This window comes from Oryzias latipes, chromosome 18, assembly GCF_002234675.1.
Source record: "Oryzias latipes chromosome 18, ASM223467v1".
Classification (NCBI taxonomy): Eukaryota; Metazoa; Chordata; class Actinopteri; order Beloniformes; family Adrianichthyidae; genus Oryzias; species Oryzias latipes.
Genome location: NC_019876.2, coordinates 24,592,738 through 24,611,228, shown reverse-complemented (window position 1 = coordinate 24,611,228; position 18,491 = coordinate 24,592,738). Strand labels below are relative to the sequence as shown.

Here is an 18,491-nt window from a genome sequence, read left to right as displayed (position 1 = left end):
CACTCGCTGCACGTTTCATGGTATTTACCATGAATTTACCACAGAAACTACCCCTTAAGTACAGTGAAACTGTAACTGTAAAAGAAAGTCAGCCCTATTTCCACTCAACTACATGGTACTTTCCTTACTAAATACTGGGTATGTTCACTTGAATAGTACTTGGTACTTACCTCTTAAGTACAGTGAAACTGTAACTGTAAAAGAAAGTCAGCCCTATTTCCACTCAACTACATGGTACTTTCATTACTAAATACCGGGTATGTTCACTTGAATAGTACTTGGTACTTACCCCTTAAGTACAATGAAACTGTACTGTAAAAGAAAGTCAGACCTATTTCCACTCTATTACATGGTACTTTCATTACTAAATACCGGGTATGTTCACTTGAATAGTACTTGGTACTTACCCCTTAAGTACAATGAAACTGTACTGTAAAAGAAAGTCAGACCTATTTCCACTCTATTACATGGTACTTTCAGTAGTAAATGCCACTTATTACCTTCCCGTACAGTGTACATGAACACACTTGGTCTTCTGACCTCACCACATGAGACAATGCTAACCTGTTGGTAAGGGTAAAGTAACTACATTGTAAAAAAAAATATACTGGCCTGATTACTTCTTGTAACATGAGGCAAGTTTAAAGAGAAACAAGACAGCTGTGAAAACAACAATCTTTAATATGATACATGTCTGCAGCATACAAAGTGTCATCACAATGAAATAGGTTTTAAGTACAAAACAGTACAAAGGAGAATTCTAAAAAACACATTATTGGCCTGAGGGTCGTGCTTTTTGTCCAGTTTGGTAAAGGTGCAGGACTTCTTCAGGGTTTGTAACTGCAAGAAAATTCACAATATGAGCTCAAGTGAACATAAAAAGCATAACGACTTTGATGAAATACAAAATAAATTTTACTTATTTAATCATTTCTGTAATGAGTTTGATAAATCTCTATGAATTTTTTTATCGCTTTGACTGTAATGCTTGAAATTAATCAAGTACTATCCTCATTTAAAAACATGATAATAAATTATTCAAAACTTAACTTTTTTAAAATATTGTTCTAAAAATGAACTTTTTTAAATATATATTATATAATGTCAGGAAAATATGTAAAACAACAAGGCTAAATAATTAGTTTTAATACTAAAAACACCCCGAGTGTGTGTTTTTGTTAAGTATGGCAGGGGAAGTAAAGTTGCAAATTCCCAGCGCACTTGAATGCAGCACAACTACCCCCAAAGTGAACGTGCAGATTAATCCGGAGAACCTCGAGGCGCGCGCAACAGTTTGAATTTCTCTTCATCTGGCAGGTAAGCCAGTGTTTTTTTTTTTTTTAAATATTGGATAAATTACATGTAAATATTTAAACTGATCAAACTTTATAAAGAAGCTAACCTCGTGATTTCAAGCCGCTATCTCTGTGTTTGAAACGTGACGTAAGAGCCTGTCTACCTTGCTGCAATAATTTCAGTTATTTCATGTATACATTTTCAAAGTTTGTAATGAAAATCTACAAACATTTTTGTTACTTACCAGGAGAGAGGCACCTGTAAAACAAGCACGTAGCCTAAATGATAAAGTCTGTTGTTCTGTGGTCGTTTGACTGAGCGCACGTCTTTCTGGGAAAATCAAAGAAAGGCGTTTATTTAAAATAATGATGACGTACTTCCGTCTTTTTACCGCTTTAGATCAGCTATGGTGAAGAAGACATCCCAGACGAATCCGTGAAGCCACAGGAGAGTAAGCTAAAGTAAGCTAAATCCTCCAAGTGGACATATTATTTACATTAATGAAGAGTTTAAATGCCGTTTCCCCATTTTCTTTTCTTTCGCCGTTTTTATTTTATTTTTATTTATTTATTTATTTTCAAATATGATAGAGACAACAATACCACCCAACAGTGAATGTAAATGTTTGAAAATTAAAACATATTTTTGTGAATAACTGTGTTGAATTTGAAATTGCCTATTTATTTATTTTTTCCTTTTCTTTTACACTGCAATGTTTTTCATGCTAATGCAAATTGTAGGTGCGAATAATATTTATAAAGAATAAATACACACAGCAATTGCCAATTAAAACATTGCTTTTGTCATTCTTTGTCTAAACAAATTTGATTTTTTTATGGCAATTTTGATTTTTTTTCTTTGATTTCTTTTTTGTTGTTCTTGTTTATGTAACTAAAATATAAAGTTGTGAATAATTTATTGTCATGTTCATAAATGAGGATAATTGATTAATTTCAAGCATTACAGTCAAAGCTATAAAGAATTCACAGAAATTTATCAAACTCATTACAGAAATGATTAAATAAGTACAATTTATTTTGTATTTTATCAAAGTCGTTATGCTTTTTATGTTCACTTGAGCTCATATTGTGAATTTTCTTGCAGTTACAAACCCTGAAGAAGTCCTGCACCGTTACCAAACTCTGCTGAAAGAATTTTGATGGACAAAAAGCACGACCCTCAGGCCAATAATGTGTTTTTTGGAATGCTCCTTTGTACTGTTTTGTACTTAAAACATATTTCATTGTGATGACACTTTGTATGCTGCAGACATGTATCATATTAAAGATTGTTGTTTTCACAGCTGTCTTGTTTCTCTTTAAACTTGCCTCATGTTACAAGAAGTAATCAGGCCAGAATATGTTTTTACAATGTAGTTACTTTACCCTTACCAACAGGTTAGCATTGTCTCATGTGGTGAGGACAGAAGACCAAGTGTGTTCATGTACACTGTACGGGATGGTAATACGTGTACATACCCAGCATTTACTACTGAAAGTACCATGTAATAGAGTGGAAATAGGGCTGACTTTCTTTTACAGTTACAGTTTCAGTGTACTTAAGGGGTAAGTACCAAGTACTATTCAAGTGAACATACCCAGTATTTAGTAATGAAAGTACCATGTAGTTGAGTGGAAATAGGGCTGACTTTCTTTTACAGTTACAGTTTCACTGTACTTAAGGGGTAGTTTCTGTGGTAAATTCATGGTAAATACCATGAAACGTGCAGCGAGTGCAGACCTAAAGGTCAAGGTACTTTATTTGTACTTACCTTGTTCTTACATGTGGTAAGTACCATAAAAGACACCTTTGCACAACATGTAAATACCCAGTAAGAATATTATAAATACCCAGTATGTACCACATAGGTATGAACCAAATAGTACCATATAAATACACAGTAAGTACCATGTAAGTACAGAGTAGACACAAAAAGTACCATGTAAGTACCCAGTAAAGTCCCATAGAAAGTACCATGTAAACACACTGTAAGTACCCAGTAAATTCCATAAAAAAGTACCATGTAAGTACCCTGAAAGTACCCAGTAGTTACACTATAAGTACCATGTAAATACCACTTAAGTACACTGTAAGTACTTTACTGTAAAAGAAAGCGTTACCATTTTACAAAACTTTCCATTGTAATAAGATCAGAGGCTGTGTCCGAATTACTGCCCTAACCCTTATATAGTGCACTATATAGTGCGGTCGCCATTTTGTAGTGCTGTCCGAATCTACAGTTCAAAAATCGTGTGCACTAGAAATTTCCCAGAAGTCTCCTTGAAAAACCAGTGTGGATCGATGCTCACTCGATTGGCGAATATTGCCCAGAATGCACTGCGTTCAAACCAGAATGCATTGCGTCTGACCCACAATACATTGCGTTTGATGGATCCAAAAATGGCGGACGGTGGCACAAAGAAGATGACTTATAAATGTAAGGATTTGAAGAAGTAGCAAGTATCTGTTGTCAAATATATTTGTATATATATTATATGACATGTTTAAAATGTTATATTCCTCAATCGACAGCCTACATTATTTTGAAGCTCATTGATTTCGGTAATGCTAAAGCTAACGCTAACTAGCGTCAAAGGCTAAAAACAAACACAGGAGGTAGTAGTAGTACATCCAAAAAGGATGAGTTCTAACCGCACTTATTAGTTATTAACGCATTTTTCAAAAATGTTTTTACAAATGTAGGGACAGACGAGGATGTGGAGAGATTGATCCGCCTGCAGATGGAGAAAGAACCTGTTTTCAGGCAAAATATTCGCCTCAGCTGCTAGATGGGAGTAAAGATACAGCTCAGATTTTTATTCATTTACCATTAAAGTGTTAATTGTCATTTGGGGAAAAGGTTTTTGGTGTTACCTTGTATTTAGAGCAGTGATACGGGAATTGGGGCTGACAGAATTTATTAGTCCAGCCAGAGCTGCAAAAAAACAGGAGAACCTAAAGAAAACAGTTTGTGAAGAAATAAAGGCCTAGAAAAGTCTGTAAACTTAAGATATTTTTTCACAAGTGTCCTTTTGGTATTTCAAGGAACTTCTAAGGCCTCCCACCGGCAGTGGCACTGAGGCAGGGGAAGCTTCAGCAGCATCCTGGAAGTGGTTCTCCCTGATGCATGAGGCAATAGGCAGCAGGACATCTGTTAGGCCTCCATGCCTCATGCTGGGAGAACCCTTCCACATCCTCTGGAGCATCCTCTGCCTCAGTCCAACAACAGCAGCAGCAGGCAGGGAAAGATGATGGAGGAGCGACCGCCAGCTAAGAGGCAGCCTAAGAGGCAGCCTTTATGTATTTTAGAAAAGGCAGAGAGGAGCCAGAAGAGAGGAAAAGCGACAAGAAAGACTCTTACTAGTTCTGGAAAAGATTGTTGAAAAAAAGTAATTTTTTTATTGTTCCAATATGTTTAAAAAAATTCATGAACAGAAATGAATTATTAACAAGTATTATTTAAACCTGATTCATTTTTAACAATCTCAAAAACATCAAAGGTAACTATTTACAATTTCATCTCATCTTTAACACTTATTTTTTATACATCTTAATAATCGTGGTCTTCTAGAGCCATTTGTGGCACAGTTGGAGCTGACAGGAAACCAGAGATTTGTCCTCGCAGACGGACGCCCCTCTGCTTGTCCTGCTGGTTCCTGGCGTTGTCCTGCTGTGGCTCAACAACTGTGGGCTCCAACCAGTCCCCTTTACTGATGCACATATTGTGCAGGATGGCGCTGCAGGCAATGATTTTGACGGCAAATTTTGATTTAACTTCCAACGACCCCAGAAATATGGCTCTCCACCTCGTCTTCATCATTCCAAAGGCTCTCTCCACCACAGAGCGTGCCTTGGTGTGGTGCCGGTTTTATCGGGCCTCAACTGCATTTCTCAGGGGTTCCCTGTAGGGTGTTAGCGTGATGGGTTGCGCAATGCAGGGATACCCACCATCACCTAAAAGGATGTATCCTTCAGGTGGGTACGTTTTATTGGCGTAAATTGGGCTGTTGCGCAGAACCCGTGAGTCATGGACCGATCTAGGATATCTAACAAAAGGATAGCTGGATCTTCTTTTGGGGCCTTAATTCTTATGTGGCAGCCTTCAATGCTCCCCACGACCTTTTGGAAGGCATCAGACCCAGAGAGCTGCTCAAAACGAGAGGCGACTAATGTCAGTTCAGCCCTACTGGGAAGGCAGATGACCCTGGACATCAGCTGGAGGATGCGGTCTGCCGTCCTGTGGACTATGTCACTTACAGTGGACCGTGGCATACCAAAGGCCCTGGCTACCACACGGTAAGATGTTCCACACGCCAGCCAGGAACATCAGGACCTCAGTCTCCTGTGCCCCCCCCAGAGTGTGAGGAACCCGAAGCTGCTCCAGAGCTTGATGGTCCTGCGGGTCAACCGAAAATCCGGTCTTGTGTCTGACCGTCAGCGTAAAGGGCCAGGACAGAAACCTTAATGTTGGGAAGGCAGTAGATACGCGGAAGACCCTGTAAAATAGAACGTAGTTTCATTTTGGAAAGTTTCTATTTATTCTGATGTCTTACAGTTTAGTTTATAGCGTATTTTTGAATGCTGGAAAACCTCAAGTTTTTTGGGCTGGGTTTTTGGGTTTTCATATTAATTTTTAAAAATGAAAGCATTTTTGTATAAAACAAGTGTGCTGTAAATCTTTTTTCTAAATAAACTGGTACAGAATACTTTGTGTTGAAGGCTGATATGGTTTGACTCTGAAGAAAAACACAACTTTCTCTGAACTTACGAGTGTTACATGGATTTATACAACTCATGCAGTGAAGAAAAAAAAAAAAGAATCTACTCTGGCCCAGTAGATGGCGTACCCCCAAATGCTAAAGTTTAACTCACAAGTTGTTCATGTCTGGCTAGGACAGCCAGAGGAAATCTTCTGAAAATGAGACGTTTGCTTCTCCTTGCCGCTGTGAGACGCCTGGTTCTCCTCCTTGCTGCCTTGTGTAGCATATCAGCTCGTTTTTGGACTGATGTTGCAAAAAACAAATCAAATTATTGCCAACAGAAAAACGGCCAGATTAATATTCGCCATTTTCTCGTCGCACGTGTGGCAGCACGAGAAAACGGGTTGACAACGCCACCTGGGGCTGCTGAGCCCCAGGAAAAGATTTTAAAGGAAGGCAGGTGCAGGTCCTGCTCTAAACCAAGGCAGAGGCTGTGGTTTGTTTTAAAATATAATTTATTAGAATTCAGTTAAAAACAATGTTAAGAAACCTTTTAATACACCAATCCTTGATAAAAGTCAGTTAAAAATGTTCTGGAGGAGGAGCTTACCGAGGTGGCTAAAAACAGCGCAAGAACAGCGCAAACACCCCTTTGGGAATCACTGCACACGTGATGGAAAACCACACAGCTCACTGGGACCCACCACCAGACACAGCAGTCCACCACCTCGGCCTCCTACCACCTGAAACAAATAAAATTGACAATATCAATAAAAGACACAAAATTAAAAATAAAGATTAAAAAAAAGATGATTAGTGTTCCGGGGCGGTAAGCTGCCCGACCACCGCCGATCAACTGGTGGGAGCCGTCCACAGTACGGTGAGATGCCACAGCAACGAGAGGTCTCAGTGAGCTGGGCGTTCGCTCCAACCGGCCCCGTCGTGGCGGGGGTGGGACCCGGACAGAGAAATCACAGCAAAAACGATAAAAGCAAAGCAGCAGCAGGTTCCACCAATCACCCTGTGGAGGCAAACCAGAAAATAGGCAGCAGGGCATTACCTCTGCAACCAGAGGACATGCAGGGCGAAGAGGCACACATCACACACATACCAGTCAGTGGGGGATATCACAAGGAGCCGGAGCGCTGCGTTCTCATTTCGCCTCCACCCCAGTCACAAGCCCACCGGCTGTACAACCCAGGGAGGCAGTCTCAGGCAGGAATGAGCAGAAGCCAGCTCCGTCCCGCTATATAGGTGGCCTGGCGCTAATTAGCAGCACCAGGACTGGAGTGCCTACACCTGGGAGCCCAATTAACTCATCCTGCTACACACGGGACAGTAAAGGGTTAAGAAAATAAATATAAACATTGCCATGGACTAGTATAAACTTGCCAATTTATTTCTGAACAAATACATTAAATCCACACCAATGTGTTTGTAATTTTATTATTTATAAATCAGTCAAATTTTACATCATCAGAACACAGCAGATTCATAAACACAGTCTTCGTAAAATGTTTATATATATATATATATATATATATATATATATATATATATATTTTTTTTTTTTTTATTTTGGATAATTTGGTTTCGTCCTAATCTGTTAAAGGATAACTAGTTCATCTCCAGACCATGTGGTGGCGGTAACGCGCCACTTTGTTTTCGTGTCAAGCGCCATATGAATAACACCCGAAAGAGAAAAGTAGTGAGCACGGGTGTCCGAATTGCTTTGAAGATTCAGAGAACTATAGAGAACTATATAGTGCCACACTATATAGGGTTTTAGTAGTTAGGGGTTAGGGTAGTAATTCAGACACAGCCAGAGTTTGTGTGGTGCTAGATTTGAAGTGTTTTCTTTCATTTTGACAAAATAAATAAGTTATGGTAAAACTACAGAACAATATAACACATAGAACGTTCATTCAAAACATTAAACTTTTAAGACATAACTAGTTTGTCTTAAAATACTACTAATAAATGTAACTTATACTGTAAATAACTGTAAATAATAAACATGATTTTTCCTTAGATTTGGGGATTAAGGGTCAAACCAAGAAATGTACGTTTATGTATCTTTTCAAAACTGGGATTTCAAAGTCTCTGAATTAACAACGATTTTCCATGGAATCTAGGTAAGTCTTGGCAAAACTCTTTAAATTCAGACACTAAATGACTTTGAGACCTATTTATTCTGGCTAATCGAGCTTTTCTCCGGTGGAATTGCTGGAGAGCCGAGCACATGGTGATGCTAACTAGCTTGGTTCTTTGGAAGCTAACTATGCAAGTGCTTGTGGGGAAGCTAGCTTTCCAAATGATTTTGGTCAGGCGGCTCCAGCTTCATGCAGTGACCGGTTTAGGGTGGCTGCGGTCAAGTGAGCCGCTGTTTGCTCAGCCGTGGTTAAAGTATGTTTAGGATAGAACATGATATGTAAACCCCATCTGTTAACACATTCAAATGACTTTCTCCTAACAAAACGATGTCTACTTTAATGGCTTATTTGTACTATTTATCAGTTATTACATGTCATTTTTGTGTGAAGACAGTTAATGTTGTCAACTTTGAGGTTAAATAAAGTGACTTTGGCGCATAAAACTAACAAAATTACAAAGATATGCGCACTTTGTGTCACGGTGCCTGGCAGTCTCCTCCCCCCTCCAGCTCTGCTCTGATGTTCCTGAGTGCCATCAGCTGCCATCACTCTCCTCATCATCTTCCGTGGATTCAAAAGGAGACCCTACGCCACTACTCAACGCCAGTTTGTTACCCCTTATGGTGACTGTTCTGGTTCTAAGCTTTGTTACTGCTTTGTTCAAAGTCTCTGGCTCCTACTAATTCTATATTCCCTGTCTCAGGATCCAACCTCTCACGAGTGACTGCAGCGCGAACCTTTCATTCTACGGCTCAGGAGATCGGAAACCCTCGGCACCCGCTAACCGTTTCTAAACCCTCCAGCCTCGCCACAGCCACGTCTAGTCTGGACCCTCTTCAACCATCTTCACCTCTGGAGAAAATAATAAATCCTTTCTCATCATCCACTTACCTGTCTTCCTTCTGGGTTGCAGCATCTGGGTTCCTCATCTTTGTGAGATCATGACACTTTGTCTGGATAGTTTTTATTTATTATATTTTCTATATATTTTCACTGCAAAGCTTTTGATTGAATACTTATGAAGTCATTTTTATACATGGCTTAACCACAACAGCCGCTCACATGGCTGCCGTACAGCCTGTACCCCGCCTTTGCCCAACAGTAGCTGGGACAGGCTCCAGCAACCCTGTCACTCTGAAAGGGATACAGCGGGTTAAGAACTCTGAACTTTGAACTCTTGCCTCGCTGCTCAAATTCTGCTGCACCCGTTGCTCTAATCACGCTGCAGGACTTCAGATGACATTGACACTGCTCCTCCTGATGTGCAAATCACGTTTGTTGTTTACGCAGCTTCAGATGCTCAATCATTTAGAAATTTAGAAAATAAATGTAATGAAAACATTATTCTAATCTTGTCCATAAAGTCTAACCTGATGATGCTGCAGTGAAATCATTACGTCAGTGTTTGTATTTTTTTGTAATTTTTGCTTCATCAGTTTCACATTTTCTTGCATTTAGTGTTTATGTATGTTTGCTACAATAAAAATGAAGTTCATTTTCTTTGTACATATGATTTCTATATTTTATAATCTTTATAAAGTTCTTAAAATCTTAAATTTCACTTTTTTAAATCTGTAACCATCTTGACAGTCTTTGTATTTTTTTCAATTTGAATATATTTACCAATTTGATTTACTTAGTTTGTTTTAACTGGTGGTAAAACCAGTATCAGCTCAGTATGTTGTGGTATTTATTGGGATCAATAGATCAAACTCTCAGGGATCTATTGATTGCTGAGAGTTTGTTTGTCTGGAAAAACCACATGTATGAGCTTGCATACGCTGTTGTACTTGGAAGAATCCGTGAATAAAACACACAAAATGTTCAGTGGTTTGCTGTTCATTTAAAGTGTGCAACACATTTCTGAGTATCTCTTTATTAATTCAGGAGCAGATGAAAAAGTGCTGTTTGAAAAACCCAGTAGATCTGATGGGTAGGGGGCTGTAAGATAGCAGGAGAGTGTAAACATAGGGATGATTGGATATTGGAGCAGGCTTCAAAATTACTCCATGCCATATGCTCCGCCCATAATATAGAGGTGAATTTCCAATGAACTCTTCAAAAACCAACTTCTAGTAAAAAAAAACCACCCAGTTTTATTTTGTTTTTGTCTAAAATCAGCATAATCATTATTAAAAGACCACTGGCAACACTTTTACTGTGAATCAAAAAATGACTGGAACAAAAAACCTGTGCCATTTTCCAGGACATAGTTTCTGCAGAGCGGCAGGAGTTCAGCACAAACTTACCTCTTCACAGTTTATCTGCTCCATTCCATCTTCATCTCCATTCTCCTGTCCACTTTTATCATCATCCTTCTTTAGGTCTCCTTGGTCCCCTTTTCTAGTTCTCATTATTTCCTCAATTCTCCATTTGGACTGTTGGCGCAGAAGTAAGCCATGACCCCTTTGTTTACACTCTCTTCCACTAACTTACAGCCCCTCACATTACCGGTGCAACAAAAATGGTGAGCAATATTGACTTTTTGATCCAGATTCCAGCTCAGACGAGGTAAACAAAGACGTTCATGGATCTATTTGTCTGTAAGTGGATGTTCTTAAAAGTCCAGTTTTTTTTTCACAGAATCTACAGCTGCTTGTCCTTCTCTTGTCTATGAGGTGAAATATTTAAAATCTTTTTTGTGTTACTAGTTCTGAGCTCTCAGGTTCTGGTTCTCTGGTTGGGTGGTGGACACAGTGCTGTCAGCAGATTAGTGTATTTTACTGATAAAGGCTTAGTTTATAGGTTGGGGATAATTAAGTCACGTCAGTGGCGGTTTTTGATATGGGCGATGTGGGCGGTCGCCCAGGGCGGCACTTCATAGGGGGCGGCATTGGCTGTGTCCGATGAGTAATGTGCTACATACAATATTCAAAGAGGTAGCTTGAAGTTTTAATTTGAAATTACTTCAGCAGCCGACACTTAATACCGTAATTCCCGGACTATAAGCCGCTACTTTTTTCCTGCGCTCACAGCCCTGCGGCTTATTCAGTGACGCGGCTAATTTATGGATTTAATTGGCGGCCGCCATGTACGTACTTTCGGACTCAGTGAATGGTTTTTATTCTTTATCCAACACTAAGCAACAGTCATTTGTTTTTCAACAAACTAAGCAGCCAAACAGCATGGACGTCACTTCAGGTCTTAGACATTTCAGTCATGGTTCAACAAAAAGAAACACGCATGCCCGGCCGCATCCCAGAATCCTTTGGTGCCATTAGACCCAACGTGCACGTGATCGCCGCTACAATATGATGCAGCTTTCAAGTTAAAATCAGCGTGAAAAAATCCACCATCACCAACGGGATTGGAAAAGCCGGTCAGCTGCGTGACGGAGAGAACAGCGCATGTGGGAATAACATCAGCTTTTATTTTGTCGGGACACGACTGGAAACACAAATCCACGTGGTCGTTTTAACGGTTCCTAAGGACTGACCGGAATTTTGCTTTGAAAAGCTCACAGCCTCCGTGTGAGCTGGAGACATGTTCTCCTGGCTGCTGCTCGCTCACATAGAGCTGCGGGGCCGATGGCAGTCTGATGGCTCCCACACGTAACAACGCATCCGCCCCTCATCCACAAAACGTACAGTATTAAGTCCGATTGCTCTGCACAGACACGATTTGCTCCTCCCTGGAGCCGCCCTGGCCAGATGTGTCGGAGAAGATAGGAAGGGGATCGCGCGGGGCGAGCGCGGAGCGCAGAGGCGTCCGCGGACCAAGAGTGTTTGTTGTGGAAGGAAACTTCTGACGCGTGCGGCTTTATTTTACTGCTGTGGTTTGTTTTTTTAACCAGCCCTGTTAGTACCATAATGCTGCTGCGACAAAAGCGGAAGGAGAGCTGTTCCTTTTCACCCCTCCACGCACTGCTGCTACTTGCTCATTCTTAAACACGTACAACAGCGTGGCGAGCCGGGCGTTGGCCCCGTCTTTAGCCCCTAAGACTCATGGGAAATGGGGGATCGTGGATGTAAATTTCCTCATCATAACTGAGGGATGTAATGTTGATTATATGGTTACTGTTTGTAATTTTATGTATGATACCTAGATTGTCAATAAGTAAAAAAAACTAAAAAAATAAATAAATAAACCATAACTGAGGAACTTGTGAACAGAATAGAGGTCCATGCGGTTTGGCAGATGTGGGCGTACTCAAATGCACGAGCATGAGGCAATGTCGACTCCTCCCACAGAATGGTAATGAACTTTACCTATTCTGTGAATCGGGACGTGACATGCGGCTCTTATTCCGACGCGGCTTGTGTATGTTTAAAAGTAGTGAAACACGTGAAAATGGGTGGGTGCGGCTCATAATTGGGTGCGCTTTGTAGTCCGGAATTTACAGTACTTTTATTTTGACACATCAGACTCTTAATAATGTCTTCCTCCTGTTTCCTCTTCACACTTATGGTGCAAAAAAAAAAAAGAATAATTTAGAGTGAAACAACGTAAAACAGGCACATGAAAAGGATTTAGGCAGAACAAACATCCGTGCTCAACCCAATTTCGACAAAAGCAGGCAATGGGGATTATTTCCCACAATTCTTTGCTCCGACACAGCAGACCCGATGCGCACGTGACCACCGCCCTCTGCTGCAAGACGCTTGCGGCCACACCTCTTTGCGGTAGTCTTTGGAACATAAGTAAAAAAAAACTCGAGAGGGGAGCGCAACTCGCCGGTGGCTGGCTGAATCACACTAACAGGTGATTGGGAGTCTTTTTCTATCTGACAATCAACTCTGGGCCGCAGCTGCGCCTCCCGTCATAGAGACGGAGCCGCGTGTGTGAGAGGGAAGGGGAAGGGAAGGGGGAGGGGTGGTGGGGGCAGACCATTTTTCATGGATTGAGGTTTTTTGGAGGATTTCTACTGTTGGTGTTGCACAAATTTAGGGAAATGCCAAATATTTTTGTAGTAATCCCACTGATGAGTTCTATGATTTAGTCTTTAATGTTTTATAAGACCTAAACATATTAATTACAATAAGTTTTATTTTTTAGATCTAATCCCTCTGATATGTTTCACAAAGACACACACAGGACGTCACACATTAAGAAATTATTGCTAAAAATGAAGCAGGAGTCCAGCTCTAAAAAAAATGCTCTAAAGAAGGATGAAAGAGCAAGGCGTAAGACAGGCCTCTTCTGTGTTCATGTTCAAATCTAGACTTAAAACATTTCTGTTTAGCCGTGTATATGACTGAAAGGTCCTATCTGCACCTTTATTTCCTTCCTTTCTTTTTTTTCCTTTTCTTTTAAAGTAAATTTTATGTTGATTATTTCTATGATGTATTGTGATTTTAATGCATTTTTCTGTTTTGTGAAGCACCTTGAATTACTTTGTGTACGAATTGTGCTATACAAATAAACTTGCCTTGCCTTGCCTTGCCTTGCCTTGCCTTACTCGCCCAGGGAGTAAGTTAGTGTAGAACCGCCACTGAGTCACATTGTTGTCGGACATGATGACAAACATTGAAATGAGAGACTTTCTAATGAGCTTAGGCAAAGAGGAAGGGGACAGTTGGAGGTTGGTGTGGTAAACAACAGGCTCCTCCATGACGGTGGCCTTTACCTCCTGAGAGTATCCTGGGGGACACGCCTCAGTAAATACAGAGCAGGACTCTGTGCCAAGTCTCACTAAACGACAAGTAGTCTGTTTTTTGTAAATTAAATGGTATTAAAAAGGCTTTTTTTGACGAAGACTGGGACATTTTCTAAAACAGAAACAGGACTTGCACTTTAGGCGAAGGTGGAGCTGGCCAAAGTCCGTGTGTTTCCGAGTCGACCGGACTGCCTTCACCCGTTAGTGTTGGTCCTTTGTTAGCGGCCTTTGGATGATACAGCCAGTAATGTGTTGGCTATAGGCCAAAGTTGGTTTATTTTTTCCAACTGAACAAAGGATAACATGCAGCATCAACGCCACAGGCGTGCAAGCACCAATGGAAAAAAAGACTATTGGAGCAGAATTTAAATCAAGTAAAATAAGGAGGAAAAACAGATAATTAAAAAAAATGAACTTTCATTATGAGAGAATTTTTGCATTATTTTAGGTTAAAAATCTTGTTTATGAACGAAAATGTGATTAAAAGTCATTCTTAAAGAAGGAATTGGAACATTAACATTAACACCCCTCCATTAGCAGTTATGAAAGTCCTATTTTGTTATTTTTGGCATTTTCAAGGGTTATAGACAGGGCCTCAATAAGGGGTGTCAAACTGGTTTTGGTTCGGAGGCCACATTCAACCCGTCTGATCTCAAGTGGGCCGGACCAGTAACGTAAAAGCAAAAAAAGGAGCTTTGTTTTTCTTTTTTTTACTGAGTTAGAAAAAAGGCCTCAACCAACATGGTATCCTTTTCACTTATTATTACACATTCATTCATTCACAGAGGCCAATGGAACTCAAAGGAAATACATTTCACTATTTTTTTAAAAAGTCGGTTTGTTCAATTTGATGCAGACTAAATATTTTACATCTGACACTGAAGCAATCCTGATAGTAAACTCAAGAGGGGGCTACAGACAAAAATGAAACCCACTGCCTAAAATGTAAATGTGCAAATCAATGAAAAATTCAACTAAATTGAACTTGAAACATTTGTGAAAATAACAAGAATTTGGAGTTAACCTCCCTTTCTCTCCTGAAACTTCACCCGGCTGTCAATATCGGGATTCAAATCCTTTTTAGGTTGTTTGATTGTGTGTGTTTTCCAAAGGTGTGTTTTGTGTGCTTCTTTAACATAAAAATAGATTTTAGGTAAAAATTTTAAGTAATACACCCCCCCCCCCATATCAAAGCTGATTGCATCACTACGCATCACACCACCAATGACATAACTCATACATTACATTAGAACATATGATGTCATATCACTTCAAATGAAAACATTTGATGTCAAATGATGTCATATGATGTAACATCAGCTGTCATGATGTATTGTTAAAAGTTCCTTTATAGAACCAAAATCTTCAGATTCTCATCCACACAAGGTTCGTCTATTGCAAAGAACCAAGTATTAAGTTGAAGAAGTGCCATCAGTTACAAAGAACTTTTCTTGTCAAACTGATTAGAAACCTCAATAAATCGTACCATGGAACCATCAAGACGCCGTCCTGTCCGAAAAAGCACCAAGAATTTGCAACTCAGCTATTTTGATTCTGTTGTGGAGAACGAGTCCACTTTTTATTTTGGGTTTGATTCTACCCGTCCTAAAAATCTAAACACTTTCATGGACTGGGATGACACTGACGAAGACAATGATTACCCTCCCCCTTTGGATGATGATGAGGAGGAGGAGGAGGAATTTCCCGAGACTCCAGGAACTCCTCACTATGTTTACTCTCCCCTTTCTGAAAATGAGGATGAAGAATTTCCTGAGACGCCAGAAACCCCTGAACCAAAAAGACAGCAGGATTGGGGAAACCTCAAGCCTAAAACCTGCCCACAAAACCAAACCTTAGGGTTAAAACCCTTAAGTTTTGCTCCACCCGTCTCCTTTCGCCCAGCTGCATTTTTTCCTGTGAAGCCGGTGTCTGTCCCTAAATCAGCTCAGCCTGAGGAAATCAAACCCTTGGGAAAGGGAAAACAAAATTCAACTGCTTTGGATGAGCCGACTTCAACCTCTGAGTCGACCTCAGTGGAGAACGCAGAAGCACTTCAAGTAGAGAACACTGCTCTGAAAAGTGAAGTAGAGCGTCTGAAGGAGCTTCTCCAGCAGAAAGATCAGAAGCTGGCGGATGCTGCTCTCAAAGCTGATCACTTTGAAGAACAGATGAGCCACAAGACAGAACTTTTAGCAAAAGAGCGTCTTCTAAATGACCATCAGCTGGCATTAACAGAAGCCAAAAACCATCTGGCTAAAGAAAGAGAAGAAAACACCTCCCTCAAGCAACAAATGGCTGAACTAAGAAAAGTTCATGAGCAGGATAAGGCCGCAACTGAAAAGAACTTTCTGGAGGCGCTCTCCAATAATGCGAAGAGCATGGAACAGTTAAGAGAAACCATCACAGAAAAAGAGACCATCATGAGCAAATTTGAAAAGGTCTCCAGGACAAGGATCGTAAAACTACTAGGTCAGATCGACGACCTAAAAATGGAGCAACGGAAGAAAGATTATATGCTGCGGGAAGCCGCTCGGAAAGCCGATGAGTTGGTAGAAGAGATGAGCCAAGAAAGACAGCAATGGCAGGAAGAAAAGTCCTCCGTCTTCAAAGAAATGGCTCAGCTAAAGTCAGCTCAGGAGGACAAGGAGACCCAGGTCACTGAGTCTAAAAGAGTCTCCAAGAAAAAGATGGTCCAACTACTCCGTCAGATGCACGACCTAAAAGTGCAGCATGAGCAGGAACATTTGGACCTCACCAGCAAATGGGAAATGGAGAAAGAGTGTCTTCTAAATTACCATGAGCTGACATTAACAGAAGCACTAACTCAGCTGGCTAAAGAAAGAGAAGAAAACACCTCCATCAAGCAAGAAATGGCTGAACTAAGAAAAGCTCATGAGGAGGATAAGGCCGCAACTGAAAAGAACTTTTTGGAATTGCGCTCCAATAATGAGAAGGGCATGGAACAGTTAAGAGAAACCATCAGAGAAAAAGATGTGATCTTAAGCAATTCTGTAAGGGTCTCCAAGAAAAAGATCGTCCAGCTCCAAAATCAGATTGAGGGTCTAGAAAGGAAGCAACAGCAGGAACGTTTGGAGCTTACCACAAATTTGGAAAAGGAGAAAGGGGATCTTCAATATCACTATGCTATGATGTTGGAGACAGAACAAGATCAGATGGATGAAGACAGAGAAGCATGGAATAGGGAAAAGGACTCCATGCTGGAAAAAATAGCTGAATTAGAAAGAAAATGTGAGGAGCAGAAGGCAGCCTGTTACCAAAGTGAAAAGAACATTTCAGAATTGCTCTCCAATAACAAGAAGGCCATGGGAAAATTAAAAGAAACCATCAAAGAAAAAGATGCGGTCATAAGCAATTCTAAGGTCATCTTGAGGGAGAAGCTGGAGCAAAAAGACAAACAGCTTGAGACGGTAAAAAAGGCCTCTGACAAGAAGAATTTGGACCTCAGCATGAAATTACACCAAGTGGAAGAAGAGCTTAAACAAGAGAGGGTCAAAACAAATCAAGCCAGACACAGCTTTGACCTGGAGGTAGAGGAGTCCACCAAATTAAGAGCTGCTTTGGTCCAGAAAGAACTGGAAGGCCAGCAGCAGCTGGAAGAAGAAAGACAACAGCTGGAAGAAGAAAAGTCCACTCTTTCACAACAAATCGCTCACCTAAAGAAAGTTGTCAAGAAGAAAAAGACCATCATCAGAAAAACTCAAGAGGATTTCCAGCTCCAAGTTCATCAACTACAGCAGCAGGTGGATGAGCTGAAAGAGAAGACGACAAAGAAAAATGTTGGTCGGAGGTTCCTGAACCTGTTTAGAAGATCTAGAAAAAAAAGACTAAGTGGACCCCCCACCACAGCTCTGGAGAGAGAGCCCTCTACCCCCACCCCACCACAACCCTGAGACGACCGCGGTGCAGTGGTAGGGCGGTCGACCCCTGATCGAATTGTTGCAGGTTCAATTCCTGCCTTGCACGCCCTTGTGTCCTTGGGCAGGACACTGAACCCCACCATCCCTCTGGTGGAAGGTCGGCGCCAGTGTGTAAATATGTGTGTGAAGGCTTTGGGCCTTCAAAGAAGGTGGAAAAGCACTTTATAAGTAAACGCCATTTACCTCACACAGGCCAAGCCCCCCCCCCCCCCCCCCAACACCCACACACATTCAGGCTTTAACCCTTTAACACCTTAGATGGAGTTATGACTGTCCAAGAACGGCCAAACAATAGGAAAAGCTCCAGTGTTAAAGAGTTAAACATTGAATTGTTATCGTGTGGGTAAAAACTAGTGAGGCTTTTTCCTCTTTTTCTATTCTAAATGTGTATCTTGTAAATGTGTATCTTCGAGTCTATTTTTTAATTTATTGTTTTAAAAAATAGAATAAAGGGCTGCACGGTGGCGCAGTGGTTAGCGCTCTTGCCTCACAGCAAGAAGGCCCCCGGTTCAAGTCCCGGCTGGGGGACGTGAAAAACAGAACATCAGTGGGGGACCTTTCTGTGTGGAGTTTGCATGTTCTCCCCGTGCATGTGTGGGTTCTCTCCGGGGTCTCCAGCTTCCTCCCACCATCCAAAAACATGCTTCATAGGTTAATTGGCAACTCTAAATTGACCACAGGTGTGAATGCGGGAGTGAATGGGTGTGTGAGTGAGGACATTCTACCCTGCAACAAACTGGCGACTTGTTCAGAAGTGACAAGTCACAAGTGGCCAGGATAGGCTCCGGCAGCCCTGTGACCCCAAAAG

General features: G+C 40.9%; 1 protein-coding gene and 2 long non-coding RNA genes across 3 annotated transcripts; 2 read left to right on the top strand and 1 right to left on the bottom strand.

The window, feature by feature from the left end:
• The first annotated feature begins 1,138 nt into the window (after positions 1-1,138).
• On the top strand, positions 1,139-2,442 carry LOC111949286. Its single transcript, XR_002875298.1, has 3 exons — positions 1,139-1,317; positions 1,696-1,757; positions 2,401-2,442. It is a non-coding gene; the product is annotated as an uncharacterized LOC111949286 (long non-coding RNA).
• A 2,218-nt stretch (positions 2,443-4,660) lies between these two features.
• On the bottom strand, positions 4,661-7,462 carry LOC110014503. The gene is made up of 2 exons (XR_002875307.1): positions 6,169-7,462; positions 4,661-5,792 (listed from the first exon to the last, which is right to left on the bottom strand). It is a non-coding gene; the product is annotated as an uncharacterized LOC110014503 (long non-coding RNA).
• Positions 7,463-15,058: 7,596 nt separating this feature from the next.
• LOC111949271 (interaptin-like) lies at positions 15,059-17,903 on the top strand. The gene has a single exon (XM_023966133.1). The coding sequence runs from the start codon at positions 15,233-15,235 to the stop codon at positions 17,654-17,656; it is 2,424 nt and encodes an 807-aa protein (XP_023821901.1). The 5' UTR covers positions 15,059-15,232; the 3' UTR covers positions 17,657-17,903.
• The last annotated feature ends 588 nt before the right edge of the window (positions 17,904-18,491 follow it).

What these genes read in the sequence shown, in the direction of transcription:
- LOC111949271 (XM_023966133.1), top strand. Translation starts at nt 15,233, where the DNA reads ATGGAACCATCAAGACGCCGTCCTGTCCGAAAAAGCACCAAGAATTTG.